The 22,293-nt window shown below is 38.1% G+C and overlaps 2 protein-coding genes across 8 annotated transcripts in view; one reads left to right on the forward strand and one right to left on the reverse strand.

Annotated features, from left to right (window-relative positions):
* Positions 1-9,047, forward strand: part of LRRC39 (leucine rich repeat containing 39) — a 37,523-nt gene extending 28,476 nt beyond the window's left edge. For 3 of the 4 annotated variants that reach the window (XM_073896254.1, XM_073896253.1, XM_073896255.1), the window contains one exon: positions 1,349-1,485. In XM_073896254.1, the coding sequence (XP_073752355.1) occupies positions 1,349-1,404 (56 nt within the window). In that variant the 3' untranslated portion in view covers positions 1,405-1,485. Of the gene's footprint in view, positions 1-1,348; positions 1,486-8,728 lie in introns of those variants that run through there. The other variant, XM_073896256.1, reaches the window with a different exon arrangement.
* On the reverse strand, positions 4-22,181 carry TRMT13 (tRNA methyltransferase 13 homolog). 4 transcript variants are annotated; one of them, XM_025872286.2, is made up of 11 exons: positions 21,967-22,181; positions 18,534-18,580; positions 18,379-18,445; positions 14,032-14,094; positions 13,777-13,846; positions 13,516-13,622; positions 13,002-13,169; positions 11,005-11,077; positions 5,818-5,892; positions 2,125-2,557; positions 4-1,824 (listed from the first exon to the last, which is right to left on the reverse strand). In XM_025872286.2, the coding sequence occupies exons 1-11, from the start codon at positions 22,111-22,113 to the stop codon at positions 1,629-1,631; spliced, it is 1,446 nt and encodes a 481-aa protein (XP_025728071.1). In that variant the 5' UTR covers positions 22,114-22,181; the 3' UTR covers positions 4-1,628. The 4 variants fall into 4 exon arrangements, with proteins under 4 accessions (XP_025728071.1, XP_025728072.1, XP_073752351.1 ...); XM_025872287.2 differs by lacking the exon at positions 13,516-13,622 and having other exon boundaries at positions 13,002-13,156; XM_073896250.1 differs by lacking the exon at positions 2,125-2,557 and having other exon boundaries at positions 1,688-1,824.
* Between the last annotated feature and the right edge of the window lie 112 nt (positions 22,182-22,293).

A 22,293-nucleotide genomic window follows, 5' to 3' on the forward strand; every position in this document is an offset into this window, starting at 1 on the left:
GAATTAGTATTATTAACGTATTTATTGAGTACTTACACTGTGCTTGGATCTGTTTTAAGCATTTTACATGTGTTATCTCATTTGTTACAAAACCTTGTGAGGTAGGTAGTATTATTATTATCTTCACCATCCTCATTTTAAAAAGGGAAATTGAGGCACAAAGAGATTAAGTAGTGGCCCAAGGTCATACACTGAGGTGGTAGGGTAGGATCTGAACCTACGCAGTCTCATAAAACATAGGAGATTAAAGTAGAAAAGCAGGAATTAAAAATGGGCTAGGCTTCTATTTTATAATTCATGTACTCATAGATCTATTTATAGGATAAAAAAGTTACCTAAGAATATCATTATAGTACCTAAAATTATTAATTCTGATCTTTGTCTTGGCAAAGGTACCAATGATTAAGACAATTTTTACAAATAAAGACAGAAATAAATGAAGGATAACATGAAGACAGTAACAGTCCTTACCATATGTTTGGATTAATATTTGCTTGTGCATAGAAACTGCTTATGAGTTAACTAAGGCCTAAGTGTGAGGTGGTTTTGGTTTCATTATCTAATTTCCATTTTATTCCAAATTATTTTCTCAAACAGGAGAGAATATACTTATAGTTGTGCTTATATGTACAAAATGTCCTTTTAAAAGATACAATACCTAATTAACTTCAGAAGTTATTTGCAAATTTCAATTTAATTTGTGAATGAGGCTTATAAGTTATCTTTTTGGAAGTTCTAACTAGATAATTATTCATTTAAAAAAATGAAGTGAGGGGCGCCTGGGTGGCTCAGTTGGTTAAGCGACTGCCTTCGGCTCAGGTCATGATCCTGGAGTCCCGGGATTGAGTCCTGCATCGGGCTTCCTGCTCAGCGGGGAGTCTGCTTCTCCCTCTGACCCTCTTCCCTCTCGTGCTTTCTATCTCTCATTCTCTCTCTCTCTCAAATAAATAAATAAAATCTTTAAAAAAATGAAGTGAAACAGTTCATTTCCCTTGAAAACTATCTCTTCACTTTTGCTGTTTGTCATGGATAAATTCAGAAATACATAAATATATGTATGGCTCTGGAAATCTGAAAGTGAATTCATTAATTGATTATGAACATCTCTGAATTTCTTTGCATTAGGAAAAACAAATCACAATACATTATCCTTTCCAAATTGGAATGGACAAAAAAAATCCATATATAAGCCAAGTTCTCAGACTTGCTTTTGTTACAAACGGACAATTGATCATACATCTTGAACTTGAGAAGTAAAAAGTACTAAATAAAACCAAAGGAAAATAAATTTCCAAAATTAATACAAAAGCTAATGTGCTAGTTGTGTATTGTGTTATGTGTGTTTCAGATAACCAAGTCAACTGTTCAGCTACTTTACCAATCTCTATAAATACTGATGGATAATATAACTCAAGATGCCCTGCTGAAGAGAATTACTTGGAGAATTTGGTGAATTTGCTAACATTTGGACTTCTAAGTAAAAAACAAAGCTATAACTAAAGTTCAATGAGGCCACAACATTTTTTAAAGTTCATATCTCTGCTACGTAAAGTATATTTCATGAATATAAAAATACAATTAAAAAAATTTTTTTTGGTGGAAGACAGATGTTCACAATTTCTTTTCCATTAAGCAGTTGTTTCTGGTGATGACGAATGATTTGGTAAAGCAGTTAACAATACATTTTCCAAAGATACCAGAGGATCTGTATAATACTGTAAAGCAGGACTGAATCCTTTCTGCTGTAAATACTCGACTCGGCCTTGGTCAATCAGCAATTTACAAAGATGCCCTATTTTCTTCTTTTCTTCAACAGTAAGGAACCTAAACCGAATATACACAAAACATCGTTAAAATTTGTAAAAGTTTACGAAAAATCATTTTAGTCACTTCTATTTATTGATAAGTTCCTAAGTAACCTGCAGTATACTAGGTGCTATGTCCCATGCTTCCAAGATATGTTTTATTTTTGCCACAATAAAAGTATATTTCAATGTATTCTAAAATTGGATGGTAAAATGCATGTTCATGGACAGATTTTTGGGGACATTTATCTAAAAAGAAAGTCCAGCAATAACAAAACATTTCTGCCCCAGTGTCGTGGATTTCCAAGTAGTCACTTACCCAGGGACTCTCTCGGTGCTTTCGTCTGTGATTATGCATCCCCCGTCATCATGCTCTTCACTGTCATCATTCTGCTTATCTTTTCTCTTTGTGGTAAGATTGGAGGCTTCCAAAGATGTTTTTCGCATCCCACAAGTCGCCCAACTACTCATTCGCTGGAAGTAGTGGAATTCCACTGCTCCAAGGCCTAGAGCCCTGAAATACTCTTTGCCCACATAATGTCTCCAATCACACCTGTGGTGACAACAGAGTGCAATAACAATGCCAGCCACAGGGCTCCACTTCTCTGGGACATTTTTCTCATTTCCTTCCTTGGCCAAAGTGTTAATTTCTTTTTCTGTTTTATCATTCTTTATGCGTTTGGCTAAAGGTTCTTCATTCCTTTCCTCACAACTGGCAGCATAGGTTTCAACCAAACATCGTAATGCAAGATCTGCAAACACAATTATGTGGCCCCCCCAAACCACATCATCTTTAAAAATAAGTATTTTTTTTACATTTTTTCAGCAGTATGGTTTCTAAAATCCCAACAACAAAAACCTGCTTAGCTTTATACTTGTAATAATTCTTCCATGAATTATCAATTTTGTTCATATTTGCTGTTTTCTCATTAGCATCTCATTTTCTCTAATGATTTATTCTACTTCCCCAAACAACTGGCTGAAGCTTAAGGTCTACAGTATGTAAAAACTTTAGTCCAATTACTCAACTTGGCTCTAGCTACTCCTACTCTAGCTGAGGAAAGGGCTTGTATAGAAAAAAATCATTGATTTACACTTACATCCCAGGGAAGTTTTGAGTTTAAGAAACCCAAAGAAAGAATAGAGGGGAAAGGCATCTGCTTATCGTCTGCTTAGATTGTTAGGTGTCAGTCCTGAAACATATGATGTTCACAGCAAATCCTGATGAGCTGAAGAGTTGATAAGAGGGAGTCATTCTGTGGAAAGTAGGCCTCACTGAGCAGGCTTACAGTATTTATGCATTCATTCAGCAATTAGTTACTGAATGCCTTTCACGTGGAAGCTTTGCAAATGTAACGATGACTATACACATAAACTTCGAGGTGGATGTACTCCACATTAAAAAGAAAAATTTAAACTTAAAAGCTAAACAAGTAGATTTTTTGATAACTGATTATTTCCCAGTGAAGACTGCTCTATGGTTGACAATATTTGTAAGGCCCCAAATATATACTGTAAAAACGGTATTTCCTGTCTGATTAGACCAGCATGCTGTGCCTAGTCAATCAAAAACATATATATTTTAAAATTTTATTACCCTAAGATGTCACCAGTGACTATTAAATGACTTAATATTTCACTAGTAAATTTAATTCAATATATGAGTTGAAGTCAATAAACACTGGGAGAAAGGGATAGCTAATCTATTATTTCATAAGCTATTGTTTTCTGACAAAATATATTCAGTCTTATTTATATTTGACTTAAGTAAATGATTTTCAGAAACGTGAATAACCAGAAAAATCATTAAAAGAATGAAGTAACTTTAGAATCAGAAGGAGCTTTAACAATCTATTTTAACCACTCCTTTACAAAGAACTTAAAGGACAACGTGACATACCAAAGAAAGGGACCAGGAAACACAGCCAGTTGGTGATCATTCATTCATTCACTCAAATGCTTACTGTTTCTATTATATGCACACTCCCCTGTGCTCAACAAATTCACAGCAAAGTGGGAGAATTAGAATTATATAATAAAAAAATAATTAAAATACCGTAAGGTAAAGCGATGCGGATGGAATTATGATGAACACTAAGAAAATTAGAAACTGACAGAGTATAGTACATGGGAAGAGTACACAGGGGTTCAGTTTGCTGACCAAAAGAGCTGCAGGCAGGAAGTGGCAAAGGCTGGAAGGCACAGGCCAGACTGACAGCCGGTCCTCCTGGTAAAGAGCTTGGACTTTACGCTGTAAGTAATTAGGAACTACTGCAAAGTTTTAAAGGGAAAGACATATTAGGTGTGTAGCCAAGGGGTCTAAATATTAGTAATTAAAGAACAGGTAGTGGAAGGAGACCATGAGAGAAAGAAGGGCATAGATGTAGGAGAAGAACCCGGAAAGAAAATGTCACAATAGAGAAGGAAACTGAATTTCAAGAAGGGCAAGCAACTGGAGTGCCTGGCTGGCTCAAGCTGAAGAGCGTGCAACTCGGGGTCCTGAGTTCAAGCCCCACTTTGGGTGTACAGGTTACTTAATTTAAAAAAAAAGACAAAAAAAAAAGGGGGGCAAGCAACTGTAGCAGAGATTTTTCGGTAAGATCACAATAGAGTGATGAAGGGAGAATTCACATAGTGAATCAAGAGGGGAAAGTGTGTGGAACAATGAAAAATGGCCAATATAGATTATACTTCTGAGAAACTTGGGTCAGATAGGTAAGAGTAAATGAGTGTGCTTTTTTCCCCTCCCCAGGACAGAACTGGCTTATGCCAGAAGGCTCTTATGAGGGTCAAATAAAGTGCATGAATGTCATCTTAAAAACTATGAAGGACAACATAAATATACAATACTCAAAGCCATTTCCCAGCCAAACTGAATAATGTCTATGGAGGCTCCGAGTTCCCTGTATGGGAGATGATGAAACCAATAGGAGCCAGGAAGATGTAACAATAGTTAACATTCACTGTGCACTAATATGTGCCAGACACTTACATGTAACCTGGTAAATTATATGTTATCCCTGTTTTACAGATGAAATAACCAAAGCTCAGAAAGGTTAAGTAATTTGCCAAGGTTACACAGCACAGCTGAATTCCGGACTATCCAATTTCAAAGCCCATGCTCTTTCTACCTTACCACACTACACCTGACAGATGGATGTGCTAAGATAAGACATCTTAGGTTTTTTTTTTTAAAGATTTATTTATTTATTTGACAGAGAGAGACACAGCTAGAGAGGGAACACAAGTAGGGGGAGTGGGAGAGGGAGAAGCAGGCTTTCCGCCGAGCAGGGAGCCCGATGTGGGGCTTGATCCCAGGACCCCGGGATCATGACCTGAGCCGAAGGCAGACACCCAACGACTGAGCCACCCAGGTGCCCCCATCTTAGGTTTTTTTATCTGACATTTCTTTTTTCATTTTCCTCAGAATCCTGGTACATAATCATCTTCTAGTGGGAGAGGTTTCAGAGTCCTTCCCATGCAACTTCTTGAAAAAATCAGTAGCTTCTGGGGTAAAATCATAGTTTCCATAAAGGATTTGTTTCCTTTTTGGTTGAAATATAACCCAAAAGTTTTTAGTCTCGTATGACTCAGTATTTACACATAACACTTTATTTTTTTTAAGATTTTATCTATTTACTTGAGAGAGAGAGCACGAGAGGGGGGAGGGTCAGAGGGAGCAGCAGACTCCCTGCTGAGCAGGGAGCCCAATGTGGGACTCAATCCTGGGACTCTAGGATCATGACCTGAGCCAAAGGCAGTCGCTTAACCAACTGAGCCACCCAGGCGCCCCTACACATAACACTCTTAATTCATCCTGCAAAATGGCCAAAATAAGCAGATAAATAAAAAACTATATATCTGATCTAACACAGGGCCAGTGCTATGATGAAGATTAATCAGTTGTAAGCATAGATGACATAAACTACTCAAGAGACTATTTCAAAGATTGGGACCATGTTAAGCTAAAACTCAATGTGTTCATCTAGACATTATTAGTATGTTTACGTACCTGTTGCCACACCACACAGATGCTTTCCAATTCCTACCACAGGTAGTTTTTCTTTGCTTAGCAAAGGAATCTTATCTGAAATAAAAGGAAATGAGAACCGAGTAAGCTCTCCTGTGAGATAAGACATTAACAAAAAGACAGAACTAATTTAAATCTTTGAATTTAAGGGCCGAGAGAGACTAAAACAAAAACTTCTCACTTTATAGCTGCGGAGTAAGAGACTCACAGATATAGTGACCTGATAAGCAACACAGAGGGCTGCTGACCAACCAGAATTAAAATTAAAGTTTCTTTCTTTTCTTCCCTTTTCTTTCCCTCTCACCCCTAGGCGGGCCTCTCTTTCTGAGTTAAAGTTTCTTGACTCTTAGGCCAATGTTATTTCTTCTATTCTGACTCAGGACTTCCCCCTGTATAAGCCTTATTCTACTAAATATTATTAACTCATTGATAAAAGAACTCAAAGCTGTCCCTGCTAGAAGATTTATTTTGAACAAATAATACATATGATAAACATATATTAATAACAATCAATATATATTATAAAATACTATATTCAGTATTACAATTAACTATAGTTTTTTTCTGTATCTTGATATTTAAAAATAAGATATTATCTTAGCTTTTCACAATGTTTTAAAAAAAGAAGATTCATAACAGTCCTGAAAAGGTAAAAAAAAAAAAGAAAAAAAAAGGTCCACAAGGTAATGCAGTAAGATGTATTATATCATAGTTATGGCCTCCATCCCATCCTTATTTTCTTTTTTGTAAGATTCTGAAATGAAAAGTATGCTTTCTCCTACAAATCCAGCTACAGCATCTAGCACAGTGAATGGAAGTACTTAGTAAGTATTTCAACTTTTCTGTTGCTTGCTTTCAAATGTTAGTATATTACATGCCAGGAGAAAATGGAACCAAGTGGAATAGTTTGACTGTGTCAGGGAATATAGAAGTTTAAATTAAGGTAGTTCAAGAAACTCACCATCAATTAGGGTGAAGGGAAAGGATGTCTAAGAAAGCCCTTCTGCTTTATGCTTGAAAATTACCTCATTTCCTCTCTCCTTTTTCTTTGGGCTTAGAAAATAGAGCAGAAGAACTTCTGGGAAATAATCGTAGATTAAATGCAAATATCTAGTTTACTCCCTCCTAAAACTCCACCAAGATGAGGACAGAAGGATTTTTAAAAAGGTATAAACTCACAAGATCTGAGAGAGGACAAAAGGAAACAAAAGTGGGAAAGGCTGTGACTCAACCAAATTTATTCCACAAATCTTCAAAAGGCTCAAGAATTGGGGGGATCAGGTACCTTGGCAGTAGAACTGAGTAGCTACAATAGAGAGTACTGGTGGAAAGTCTGTTTAAGTAGTCAGATCCCCACCTTGATGACTACCTCTTTCCCATGTGGTGGAAGACTAGACTAATTCTCTGGAGCAAGTAGAATAGGAGGACAGTGGATTGAGGGACAACAGGAAGTTGAAAGTTGAAGTATGGTAAAATAGCAGGAGTCAGTGAGTGTGCATATTAATTTCCCTAGCTTTTGTTCCCCACTGGGTCTGGGTCCCAAGATGTTGGTAATCAGACCTTTACTCTCTAGGTAGGCAATCAGAAGAGTCTTCTCTGTGGAATCTGATCTGCCCAAGAGGAAAGATCACATCTTACGCAGATCACCCCAAAGTGGAGCTCAGAGTCAACAATTCCACCTAAGGACTCAGAGCTCTGAGTCCCTCAATCCTAAGAACACACCATCAAGGAGCACCAGATGTTTGAGGACAGCCTCTAAATCAAGAGACCAAAACAAATGGAAAAGAACAAATAGGTGAAAACAGATTATGAAGGGAGGATAATTCTAAAAAACCATTATTAATATCCTCAGAAAGATATTATAATTATAAAAAAGAACAAGATACGGGGCGCCTGGATGGCTCAGTTGTTAAGCGTCTGCCTTTGGCTCAGGTCATGATCCCAGGGTCCTGGGATCAAGCCCTGCATTGGGCTCCCTGCTCTGCGGGAAGCCTGCTTCTCCCTTTCCCACTCCCCCTGCTTATGTTCCCTCTCTAGCTGTGTCTCTCTCTGTCAAATAAATAAATAAAAAACTTAAAGAAAAAAAAAGAACAAGATACAACAATAAAGGTAAATTCAGAGAAAAACATCTTAGAAATTAAAACTATGAGAGAAGAAATTAAGTTGGGGAAATTTTAGAAAGTATAGAAAAAAGACCAAAAGATGTAACACAGAGAAGTCAAGAGAAGTAGAAAACCATCCCAGTAGGCCTAATAACTAAATCACAAGAAATCTTCCAGAAAAGAACAGAGAAAGTGGAACAGAGAAAATTATGAAAGAAAGAATGCAAGGCAATTTCCCAGAAAGCTGAGAACACTAGAATCTCTAAATCAGGATTTCTCACCCTTGGTATTATTGACTTTTTCGCCCCAATAATTTTGTTGTGGGGAGCTCTACTGTACCGTATAGGATCTTTAGCAGGCCTCTGGTCTAGCAAGCTCTCTGGCTTGTATCCATTAGACGCCAGCAGCATGCCCCCTGCTATGACAACCAAAAATGTCTCAGACACTGCCAATGTGCCCTGGGGGACAAAGTGGCCTCCACTGAAAACCACTGCTATAAATGAGGCAAAATGGGTAAAAATGTAACCATATGAAGGCATATCACTGAAAATTTAAAACACTAAGGACAAAGAAGCCCCTATACATTTCAAGAAAAAAGCAGATCCAGTACAAGGGATCAAGATTCAGAATAGCACTGAACTTTTAAACAATACTAGTGGAATAGAACTTTTAGAATTCTAAAGGAAAATGATTTTCAACCTAGAAATACAAATACCCAGTCAAGTGTAAAATAAAAGATGTTTTTGGATGATGCAAGGTCTCAAATTTATCTGTAATGTGTTGTTTCTTAGGAAGCTAGAGGACTAAGTGTTCTGCCCAAAGAGAGTATATCAACAGAGGAAGATACGGGAAAAGATGTGGAAAAAGAAATTCCCACTCAGGAGAGTGAACGAAATCCCCAGGATGAGACTGAAGAGAGTTTTATGTTGATCACTGTGCCCCAGGAACATGTCTGAAGCATACTGGGGAGAAGTCCAGTCTTGACTGGAACATGTCTGAAGCATACAAGGAGAATTTTTCAGGAAGACAGAAACTAACAGAATACTTGATGAATGTGTTACAACAAATACATTTTTAAAAGACCAAGTAAATAAAATTATAAATTATTAATTTAGCAAACAAAAAATTATACAGGAAAAAGTAATTTACTACATGGTCCAGTGATCAAAAATGATGATTTAATCATTTAATACATATTAGAAAGATGAGGAATGGGAAGTGTCTGCACTCGAGGCGGGGCAGGATAGAAAATCTTCATCTTCCATTGGGAAAAACCGGTAGATAATGCTTGGGGAGAAAAAGGGGGGGGGGAGCAAAAACAAAAGCCTGTTTTAGATACTTCAGATAAATATAAAAATTCACCTATAAGAGGTAAATGTGGTTGGCTCTGAAGAGAGAAACATGGCAGGGAGGAAGTGGCTGGTGCTGTTTTTAAAACAATTTGAGAACCTGTAGAATTATTTGACTCTTAAACACACAAATCTAACTTTAATAAAAGCCCAAAAAAGAGAAACAAAAAACAAGGAAAGAAGAAAGGGGATGGGGATGTCTGCAGTAAACTCATTCAACAGATACTTCCTATGCTTTCTAAACCCCTAAAATGATGAGTAGTCAATTCTAACCCTGCCACCCAGAAAGGAAGAGAAGTCCTTTAAATAAATGTCACCGCCTCCTCATTTCAAAACTACCTTTACGCACTCTCAGTATGTCATTAAGTAAGTCTTTTATTTTAAATATTAAGAAAAAACCGAGGTATGGATGTCAGGAGATTAAAATTCACATTTTCACTGGTGGCTATATTTTTAGTTAGTCACTGCTTAGTAGGAAAAGATTTTCCAATTAATGTAAATTCCAGAAGGGCAGTATTGAACTAGATTGTAGATATTTGCTCCTTTCTCTCTTATTTTGGTTTAAAAATATGGAATGGGGGCACATGGTGGGCACAGAAGAGTGATCTAGAAACTATTTAATAAATATGGTAGGCTACTTTTCAGTATGCTTAATAAGAACTCAACACATACCATAAAAACGTGTCTAGGATTTTCAATGTCAGAGAAGTAATATATTCAGTTAAATATTTTTTTTTAAAGATTTTATTTATTTATTTGACAGAGAGAGAGATCACAAGCAAGCAGACAGGCAGGCAGGCAGAGGGAGAAAGAAGCAGGTTTCCTGCTGAGCAGGGAGCCCGATGCGGGGCTCAATCCCAGGACGCTGGGATCATGACCCGAGCCGAAGGCAGACGCTTAACCATCTGAGCCACCCAGGCGCCCCCTCAGTTAAATAGTTTTAAATACAGCAATATATATATATAATATAAATGCTGGGTTGCTTCACAAAGCTGTATTAATTAGTGGATGGAAGTTACTAGGATATGTTTGTATTAATATGAAAAACTATAAAAAGGTACAGAAAAGGCACAAAGAGTATGATTGAAGGGGGTGTGTGTGTATGAAATGTGACTTCCACAGAGATGAATTATATTGGTACAGTTTAAAATTCTAGGAAGTATGTTTTACCATCAGCTGGACAAAGAACTATCTCATTTCTTTAACAGTTTAGGTAAAGTCATGTTAATTATAGGCAGAAGGCACTAGCCTTTTTGGGGTGGGGGGAGAAGGAGAGGGAGAGAGAGAATCTTAAGCAGGCTCCATGTTCAACATGGAGCCTGAAGCCAGGCCTCAATCTCACAACCCTGAGATCATGATAAAAGTCAAAATCAAGAGTTGGACACTCAATTGACTGAGTCACCCAGGCACCCCTGAACAGACTCATAATTAAAAAGGACAAAGAAATAATGTAGGGACATATTATCGAAACTTTTAAACTCTTTCCTAATATGACACTTCATTTCTAATTGATACTGAAACCTCATTTTTAAAAAGTTCCAACCCTAATTCAATTTACACTTAATCAGATGTTATATATAACATTCTATATTAACAATGCATTAATTTTAATTTGTTTTCCCAGAAGCATTGTTCTGCATGACTGGGTTTCTAAGCAACCCTCAGAATTTGAAACTTCTATGATTTATGATAGGGCAACTGAAAGTTATACAACTTACTCAAACACAAGTGTTGAATATCAATTTGAAGTCTCTCAAATACTGAATTTTTCTTTCTGTGTTTGCCATCTACCTGCACAAACAGAACACTGTCATAACAATAGCTTTTTATGTTTACTTTATGAAATTAAAAAAAGATCTATTTGTTTTCAAAATTCAGAGGAAATAATTTCCCATCTTATTTTTTAATACTTAAAAAACAGTATCACTAGTTAAAAAATTTAAGATTGTATATTCTTTGATGAAAACTCCAAAATAACAATATCATACATTTTTAAAAGGCTTGAAAATTTTATAAATTATTATGTATAATTATTTCCTTTAACTCTAAAACTTCCCAATCCACTCATGAAGGAACTAAGGTTCACAGATGTTAAGTGACTAACCTAAGATTATTTGCCAGCTCCTTTGCCTTTGTTAGCCCCTAATATACTATTTTTGGTACATTCTATCATCTTCTTACTCTCTCTGAAAGATCACAACCACCATTCTGATCTATGTCCACATGCCTTTGACTTACAAACCGACACTGTGGCCCAGATATTTTTGATGAGCACCAGACACATAACTAGCTGTGAACTAGAAAGCTCTACTTCAACTGCAAACTCATTCAAAACTGAACTCATCATTGCTCCCCCCAAAACTATTCTTCCTCTTCCTCCTTCTATATTCCCTATCTCAGATAAAATGTACCACCAGTCACTTAAAGCCATAAAGTGTCACCTGAAATAACTCCTCTCTCATTCTTAATGACTAATAAATCACCGAGCCTCCTTGCTTCCAAAATCTGAGTGTTTCTCATACTCTTTCCCTCCTCTCCATCCCCACTGCAACAGCCTTAGCTCTGGCCCATTTCTTACGCGGATTACTGGATAACAATTATCTTGTTATTAATTTCCCTACTTTAAGTTTCAGACTCCTCTGATAGAGCTTTAATGGTACTGCTAGGACGAACTTTTCAAAAGCCTTTTGATTTTCTTCAGCAACTCTTACATATTCTTTCAATCTCCTCTCAGCTGTCACTTCCTCCAGGAAACCTTCACACTACACTGAAGTTGGTGTTCTATCTTCATGCTCCTATGGCTTCTGGTACTTACCATTATCATAAGAGACCTTAGCATATGGAACCAAAATACTCATAAGTCTGCCCCACTAGACACAAGCTTCTCAAAGACAAGAACTAAATCTTGGTCCATGGAATCCCCAGCATGTAGCAGGATAAAGTCAAACTCCTTCCCTTGGCATGAAACAGGACATCTTCCAGTCTAGCCATGCTCTCCATTTCCTCACCACTGAACTCTACTTGGGACCACACATTCCCATCACACAGAAGTGTTTCCAAGTTTCCCTGTTGTTTCAGGTATTTGGTTACACTGTTCCTCAAACCCTCTATCTAGGAAACACCAGTTCTCCTTTCAAGATAGAACTCAGGCATCACCTTTTCGATGTAGCCATTTGCATCCTTTCCCTGCAATAAAATATGTCACTCCCTCTTTTGAAACCATACTGTACTCTGTGCGGATTTTTTTCATACTTTGATACTTTTCTATAATCATTAATTTGTCTGTCTCTCCTTTCTAAATATCAGTAATAGAGCATAGGGACCTTGTCTTGACTTTATCTACCCAATGTCTGTCATGGTACCTAATGGTACACTCAATAAATATTTACTGAATGAATAGTTAGTAGGTGGCACAGGCAGGTTAGAACTCAAGACTTTTAACTCCCAGCTTGAGCTTGGCCCTTTCCACATATTTTCTTGTCTCTGCAAATAATTTTAAGAACTCAGCTCAATGGACTATTAAAATTTAGATTAAAAATTTATCTTCAGTTTAAGTTATCAATATAATTAGAATAAAAAGAATAAAAAGCCATATCAAATCAATACCAAAAAATAATTTTCTTTAAGAGACATGTTTCTGAGTATCATTCTTTTTTTTAACAAGAAAAGTGCAAACAAAGGTTGGTTACTAATATACTGCCATGATTTCACTTACCTTGAATCTTGTGGTCACCTTTTCTACTAGGATGAAGTGAACTTTTTCAGCATCTTTTAAGGCAATATCAACCCAATGAGATAATTTTCCCTTTCCTGCTCCAAATTCAACAAAGCATCTTCTTGGACCAAGTAACTTTAATTTTTCAATGTTACCTAAAATAGAAGCCTGCAAACTTCACAAGATTATTTTATAAACTAGAGCAAACACATTTGACTTGAATGGGAAAATAGCAAGGTAATTTCTACAAAAGGCAGCATGTGCACATTGATAATTTTTGTTTGGCTTTAAATTTTTTCCCTTGCTTGGAAATTTCTAACACACAATACTCAGAACCATATCCATGCCAAAAGTTTTTAATATACGTTTACACATACTTTTTGAAATGGAAAGATTCTGTTCCCTATAGGATAAACTAACAAAATCTCACTAAGAACTATATTTAGAAAGAATGTTAGCTTTTGACAAATGAAAAAAGGGCAATTTTAGTATAGTTACTATGGCCTAAACATACCTGCTGTTTCAGGTGTTTGGTTGCAGAATCACCATTTTTAGGGTCATTAAGGGCATCATGCAATGCTGGATGGGACATAATTTGATCTTTAAGTGTAGAGTTCAAACCTGTGCCAAATATAAGCACAATAGCTTAAGCAACCAAACATGAAACCGTGGGGCTCTGAACAATGGTAGTAACATCTTGTTAACCACACCTGTATCACTCATGTGGCACCTAATTATTCTAAAAATTTTAACTTACAACTGTAGGCAGACTTACCTTCACTTGCTTTCCTCAATTTCTTAATTAAGTTTTCCAACTGCTCTTCAGAGAGAGAAGAAATTGGAACCTATATACAAAAATGGGGCATCAGCTTCTCTGGGAACTAACCATCACTAATAATATGGATTCTATAGGAAAATGTAATCTAAATTTAAAACAATTATTCTAAACAAAAACTGGAACACAGCTAGCTTATTCACAGAAATAGCTCACAGACACCTTTTAAAATTAAATATTAAGTCAAGTACTTACTAACTGTTCAGGTTTTTCTGTTCCATCTTTTAAGCCTGCGTTAATATCTTGAATAAAGAAGTCCTTAATAAAAACAAAACCACAACAATACTGTTATTAATGTGAGGAGCTCACAAAAATTAAGGTGAAAAACTGGTCCTTCCCTTCTTCCCATACTCTATACCTGCCATCCTCCCTTTCTCCCATTTATGAATTCAGTAATTACTGAGCAGCTACTGTGGTCCTTAATTTGTTTTAGTGCTGAGGACTCACCACAGTAGAGAACAGAACACACAAAAATCTCTAAGTTCATGAATCATATATTCTAGTGAGTTGTTATTTGAATAAACATTTATAGTCTAAAGAAATTTGTTAGTAATTTTTATTAATGTTTTCACCTGCCTATAGCATAGACTTAGGACTCTGTCAGTTTTGCTTATGGTGTTACAGTAAAAACAACAAAGTACCAACTACACATGGCTGTTTATCAGACAGGCAGCATGACCAAAAATAGAGATAAGATATGATATTATAATGGTTTAGGTCTGATTTCTTCTATTTTAAAATTCTGATTAAAATAAAAAATAGAAATGTACTGTGACACTATGTTGTTTAAATTAACATAGTAAGATCTTTCTAGTGTATCTTCAGAGAGAAAGATTCAACATAAGTATCTAGATCAGCATTGTCCAACAGAACCTTCTTCAATGATGGAAATATTCCATATCTTCCCTGGAGAACACGGTAGCCATTAGTTTTGAAATATTGCTAGTGTGACTGAGGAATTGGATTTTCAATTTCATTTTAATTAGTTAAATTTAAATAGTTACACATGGCTAGTGGTTACCACATTGGACCATGTTCTAAAAGTAAACACTACTCCTGGGACTTTATGCATACTAATGGGCTTTTGTTATGCAGAAGGGTAACATGTGGACCTTGTGTTGCTGCCTTTACTTATATGGATAATAAGGAAACTGATGATTAAGCAGAATAGGTGAAGACAGCAGGTATTATAATGTTCTGCTGGATGACTGGCAAAACTATGATAGAAAATTAGCTACAACTATTATAATTTGATGTACTCTTAGTTTAAAATGGTTGCCAAGAGTGCTCCAGGTAAGTTGTGTTGTAGACTAAATTTTTAAATGTGAAAACTATTTATACTGGAGAAATTTATCACCAATTTACTTTCATTTGGTATGGAGAATTTTTAAAAGATTTATTTATTTTAGAAAGAGAGTGAGAGTGAGTGGGGGAGGGGCAGAGGGGGAGAATCTTCAGTCTCCCCACTGAACACGGAGCCAGACTTGCGGCTTGATCTCACGACCCATGAGATCATGACCTGAGCCAAAACCAAGAGTCACACGCTTAACCGACTGAGCCACCCAGGCGCCCCTGGGGGGTATTCCATTTTTAATAAATTCACCTCTTCTCTCAAACTTTTCCCAGAACATGTATTCCACCTGTTCGCCTTAACTAAAACCTGGCACTTAGGTAAATTAGCTAATCTCCATGCGTACGTGAAAGTAAAGGCAACATTCTTTCTTTTTACTAAGGGACTATCTGGGATGGTCATCTTTTTTCTTCTACAGATCTTAATGTAAAAATACTTCCTGTTAAGCGTATGTCATCTGACCTAAGCTGGTTCTCAACTGGAAGGCATTTGGAAATGTATGGGGCTATTTTATTGTCAAAATGACTGAGAGGTGCTATTGGGAGACAATTCTCCATGGGTCTCTCAATTTTCTGCAAGTGTTAGAAGCAAGACACACTAACAACCTTTGTTCCAGACTTTCTTTTCAAGGACATTTGTATATGAAGCAGTCTTGGAAGACAGAAATAGTGTCTCCTAGAGCAGATCAGGCCTGCTTATTGTACAGTATAATAAAGAAATGTCTACTTATGGAACAGAGGTCAGGCAGGTTTCCTTACTACCCATTTTATTATTTTTTTAAAAGATTTTATTTATTTATTTTAGAGAGAGAGAGAAAGAGCATGCATGCACAAGGTAGGGAGGAGTTGAGGGGGAGGGAGAGGGGGAGGGAGGAGGGGAAAGAATCTTAAGCAGACTCTGCATTGAGCACGGAGCCTGACGTGGGGCTCGATCTCATGATCCTGAGATCATGATGACCTGAGCCAAAATCAAGAGTCAGACCCTTAACTGACTGAGCCACCCAGGAGCCCCTTTTATTTAAAGATTCATTTATTTGAGAGATAGAGAAAGAGCATGTATGTGATTGGGGGCTGGGATAGAGGGAGAGAATCCTCAAGCAGACTCCCCTCTGAGCACAGAGCCCAATATGGGGCTCGGATCTCATGACCCATGAGATCATGACCTGAGCTGAAACCAAGAGCCGGATGCTCAACTGACTGAGCCACCCAGGTGCCCCTTTACTGCTCATTTTAAAAGAAATGTATTTCCTAAGCTTGGGGTTCTTCAGCTGTGACATAAGCTATGCACAAAATTGTGCAGCATTCACCTAGGCCCTGTTGACTCCATGGACCTTAAGAAACAAGGGGAATCGATGCAGGCAAGAAGCCCATGTTACTTGCTGAGCAGTGAGTAATGAAGTCCTTTGTCTCTGACCTAGGAGTCTCTTCTGCTAGCATCCACAAACCTGTGGCAGGCTAATTTGTTAGCTTGAAAATAAGATTACATTTCAGATCCTTCATATTCCTCACAAGTGCCTTTGCCATTTGCTCAGAGGCCAGGAATACTAAATACAGGGATGCTTTGAAATACACAGGACATGACTATCCCACTTGGAATCCCAAAAGCCCACTGAGGATAGGAGCAGCTCACCCTTTGATGTCAGTGTCACCTAGAGTCTCATACTCTATTTTGTGGCTATCTTTTATCTCATCTTCACTCAGCTCTCCCCTTATATTCTATACACCAGTCACGTGCAAGGCCCAGTCCCAGATAAAGCTATCAACTTTCTCACTTCTAGGTGCTTACATATGTGTTTTTTCCCCCTTGTCTGGCTGATTCTCCTCCCACCGCCAAAGGGGGAGGGGCAGAATGGGAGTGAGAGAATTTTAAGCAGGCTCCATGCCCAGTGTGGAGCCCGACTCGTGGCTTGATCTCATAACCACGAGATCATGACCTGAGCTGAAATCAAGATTCGGACACTTAACCAACTGAGCCACCTAGGTGCCCTTAGCTGATTCTCCTTTGACCTGTAGGTCTCATTGTATGACACTCCTTCAGAGAAGTCTCCCTGGCTCCTTCCCCATCTCTTTCATCCCCTATTTCTCCCCAAAAAAGGGTTAGGTTCTCCTCCTTTCTTCTTTCATAGCATTCTGTATTTAATCAATTTTAAACACATAATACTGTATTTTTTATCTCTCCCAGACTGTAATGTTCTTATAGGCAGGGTGCTTGGTACGATGTTGGCACAAGTGCTCAGTATTTATTGAATAAACAAGCTCCTCCCCCACCCTTCCAATCTCTTACCCTGGGTAACTTAAAAATCCAAGGCTTTACCTTTGACTTCCAAACTAACCACTCTACTGACTTTCAGACTCACATATCCAACTCTCAGCTTTTAGTCACCACGTTTCGATTCTGCTACCTAAATAATTCTTGTATTTATTCCCTAACCTTTCCATTCTCTTTCATTTAGTCTCTTATCATGTCCCACCTGGATTTCAGCAACAGCCCCTAACTAGTCCTTCTAATTCCACGCCATCTTCCCACACTGCTCTGAAAGAAAGTCTTTTAAGAGGAAAATCTGACCACACCATTCTTTAGCTTAAAATCTTTCAGTGGTTCCCCGTATCTTTCAGAATAAAATCTGAGTTCTTTGAAAGACTCAGTGTGGTTTCCCAGTTTCTGCCTTTGTGAATATAGTTCTTCTCACCTACAAGGACTCTTCTTCCTTTTCTTTGCCAAATCAAGACTCAGTTCAAGTGTTATTCCCTCTGGGAAGCTTTTCTTGACCCCTTGGATATAATTTTAATTTTTATAAAAGTACATGCTCTTATGACATGTGTACTTACTTCTTTCATTGAACTTATTAAGATCCATTATTTACAAGTTAACTTATCAGTCTCAAATAAACTCCTTGAAGGCTGGGACCATATTTTATTGAAATAAATTTAGTAAGCACTCAGTAAATATTTTGAATAAATTGTGAAATTACTCTCTAAACAATATACTTGTTGCATAAAATTCTATTCTCTGAATTAGGATTATAAGTGGATTCACGGTCTGATGTCCTATATATACTCAAATGCATTTACCACATTCAAGCCTTCTGAGGCTAGGGTCTTGTTAAGTATTCACATCTGTAATCAACTAAGTATATATAAGCATTACATACCACACATTTCACCTTTCAATTTTACTGATCAAACACTTACAGGTTTTGGCTTCTCTCTTGAGTTACATTTTTTCAAATGCTTTGCCAATTGATCTTCATATACTGTGCTAAATTTAAAGAGAAAATTATTTAAAATAAGACGTGTGACAATTATTCTTTCTAGCATAGAAAAACCCTTAACTGACCCATACTTACTGTTTTGGATCTAAAGGACACAGAATTCTTTTCCGAGCATTTTCTTCCTAATAAAGAAAGATGATATAATGACTTGGATGAAAAATATCAAGTTCATTGCTTACAGATACTAGATACAACTTCAGTGTAATCATAAGTTTATGCATTCCCAAAACAAAGTAAGGAAACCTTAAAAGGACATTAGTAATACATTGGTACAATAAAGTCATAGAGTTTAACAACAAAAATCTCCAAAGTAGCTAGTTTTTGTATATATGAGCAAAAATGCTTTGGACAACAAGGGTTTATAGCTTCAAATAGATTATAGAGAAGGCCTACATATGGAATTTCTAATCTATGATAGCATCGACTATAATTTGCACTATTATTTTATAATATTATTTTAAAATAATATTTTCGTGTCTCTTGGGGGGGCAAAGTCACCCTCAGTTAAGAACCAGTGGGTAAAAATGTGTACAAGTGGTCTCAGCTATGTATGATACTTAAGACAAAAAGATGAAAGCATACTACCCAATTAGATCATAAATAACAGATTCAGTAGGATGCCCACAGTTGAAAACCAAATCGTGCCATGTAAAGTGTTTCCCTTGATGTCCTGCAATCTTTCTTCAAAGGACCAGTAACAACATTCCTTCCTTTCCAGGAATACCAATCAGCTTGTAAGGAACTAGGCATATTCTACTACTGTCACCAACTGCATTCATCTTTAAGATATTTCGTTAAGGTCAAGTATAAGGTCTTAGAGTGAGAACAAAACTTTCTCCTACCATAAATCTCACTTTTAAAAATTTTATTATTTTATAAATCTCATTTTTTAATCAAGAAATGTTTGCTGGTCCCCTCAAAACCACTCAATACAACTGTAGGTATACTTCAGAGAGTTCTCACCATAAGACACAGGTCTCCCACATTCCAAAACAAGTATATATTTGTTTCTGTATACTTCACTCCAGGCAAGTTATCAGTTTATCAAAATATGAAGTAGTTATGGCTATGATGGGCAGTAGCAGATGAAGGAGCTCTCGGGGCTGATCTGTACTGGATAGGGCCCGGGATAAACCATCTGACTAACAGAAATAATGTAAATAATATTGGACATCGAGAAGGCATGAAACCAGGTGCTTGCCTATTTGGTTTCTAAAACTGACTAAATAGGTTCCTCTTATACAAGCATTCTGTTCCTCTTGTTTTTAGTTTTATTTTTCTATCATATATATCCCAAAGAAATACACATACACAAAAATATACAGTTGACTCTTGAAGGGTGGGGACAGCCACACCCTCCTCGGCAAATAACTTTTGACTTCACAAAAAATGAAATTTAAAAACTTTTTTTAAATTTTAATTTATTTATTTGAGGGAGAGACACAGTGAGAGCTGGGAGACACAAGCAGGGGGAGTGGGAGAGGGAGAAGCAGGCTTCCCACCGAGCAGGGAGCCCGATGCAGGGTTCGATCCCAGGACCCTGGGACCATGACCTGAGCCGAAGGCAGACGCTTAACGACTGAGCCACCCAGGCGCCCCGAGATTTAAAAACTTTTTGACGGGGCACTTGGGTTGGCTCAGTGGTTAAGTGTCTGCCTTCGGCTCAAGTCATGACCCCAGGGTCCTGGGAGGAGCCCCCAGGCGGGTTCCCTGCTCAGCGGGGAGCCTGCTTCTCCCTCCCCCCCCCACCGCTCCTGCTCTCTCTTTCTCAAATAAAAAAAATTTTTTTTAAATAAATAAAAAATAAAAACTTTTTGACTTAATAGTCTACCGTTGACCTGAAGCCTTATTGCTAACATAAACAGCTGATTAATGTATATTTTTTGTTGTATGTATTATACACTATATTCTTACAATAAAGCTAAAGTGTTATTAAGAAAGTCTTAATAAGGAAAAAACATTCATAGTACTGTGCTGTGTTTATGAAATCCATGTAAACAAGTGGTCAAGCGTCAACTGTATATATATGTATTTTTATTATTAAAAATTTACTTAGGGCGCCTGGGTGGCTCAGTTGGTTAGGCGACTGTCTTGGGCTCAGGTCATGATCCTGGAGTCCAGGGATCGAGTCCCGCATCGGGCTCCCTGCTCAGCAGGGAGTCTGCTTCTCCCTCTGACCCTCCCCCCTTTCATGCTCTCTCTCAAATAAATCTTTAGTTTTACTTATTTGAGAGCGAAAGAGAGCGCGCGCGCGCACACAAGCTGGGAGAGAGGCAGAGGGAGAGAGAGAAGCAGGCTCCGTAATGAGCAGAGAGCCCAACGTGGGGCTCAATCCCATGACTGGCGCCCAAGCCAGACGCTTAACCCACTGAGCTACCCAGGCGTCCCAAGGGTCAACTCTATATTGACAGTACAATTATACGTATTATCACACAGTATTCTCAAACAAAATTGTACGCCTCCTGTTTTCAATTTTATTTTATTTTTTTATTTTTTAAAGATTTTATTTGACAGAGAAAGGCACAGCGAGAGAGGCAACACAAGCAGGGGGAGTGAGAGGGAGAAGCAGGCTTCCCGCGGACCAGGGAGCCCGATTCGGGGCTCGATCCCAGGACCCTGGGATCATGACCTGAGCCAAAGGCAGACGCTTAAAGACTGAGCCACCCAGGCGCCCCGTGTTTTCAATTTTAAAAGGAAAGTAAATTCTTACATGATTTTAAATCTTTCCTTCCTCCTTTCAGCTGTTACAAGTTGCTTTTAAAAGACTGTAGTCTAAATTTTTTTAAGTTTTTAATCACTCCGTGCTCATCACACGTGCACCTCCTTAATCCCGAACACCTATTTCACCCATTCCCTCCCTTTCTCCTCTGGTAACCATGTTGGTTCTCTACACTTAGAGTTGCACGTCTAAATAAATTTTTTTTTTTTGAAGATTTTATTTATTTGACAGAGAGAGACACAGCGAGAGAGGGAACACAAGCAGGGGGAGAGGGAGAAGCAGGCTTTCCCACGGAGCAGGGAGCCCGATGCGGGGCTCAATCCCAGGACCCTGGGATCATGACCTGAGCTGAAGGCAGACGCCCAACGACTGAGCCACCCAGGCGCCCCTAAATAAAATTTTTAAAAAGTTTCTTATTATTCACAAAACAATCAGAACACAATTAGTGAAACCTTGGGATCTTTGATCACTGTTCTTTCTAAACTACCTTTTCTCATCAGGAAGGCGGAGACTGGGCGGAGTATGAGGCCGTAGTTGGAGTAAAACTAAGATCTACCATTACCAGGAGTTAGTATCAAAAAAAAAAACGGGTCACTGCTGGCGCTCTATTTAGTGCGAGAAACATTGCACTTCGCTACGGCTCATCATCGCTCCCTAGGGAGGGCAGGGCTGCCCTTAGTACAGGAAAAGCTGGAAAATCCAGGGAACAGAAGCAGAAATCTGTCAGAGGGGAGTTGCCGGACCAAGAAACTTATTTCCAACTCTCCACAGGGTAGGGCAATACCAGACCTCCGCGGCTCCAGCGTGTTCCCCACAGAATCTTTTCCCTGCCGCCACCACCATCCTGCAGAACCGCCTCTTCTTTTCCACATAGTAACTGCACCGACCCTCAGCCGGAAAGTCAGTCGTGTGCGGGGCCGGCGCAGAAGCCGCCATAATTCAGGGTTCGTTTAGGGTGGCAAGCATCTGGTGAAGAGAAAAGTTCTCTGCTTCCCTCGGGTCCCCTTCCCTTAACAAATATGGCTGCCGCGCGTCCAGCCACGCAGGTTAATGCCCGGAACTGCCTCCCCATCCTCTGCAAAACCGGAAGAAACTGATGGTGGCTGAGGAGGTTCA

The sequence above is a fragment of the Callorhinus ursinus genome, unplaced genomic scaffold (assembly GCF_003265705.2).
Source record: "Callorhinus ursinus isolate GAN/ISIS: 27379988/994484 unplaced genomic scaffold, GSC_fseal_2.0 scaffold9, whole genome shotgun sequence".
NCBI classification, from domain to species: Eukaryota; Metazoa; Chordata; class Mammalia; order Carnivora; family Otariidae; genus Callorhinus; species Callorhinus ursinus.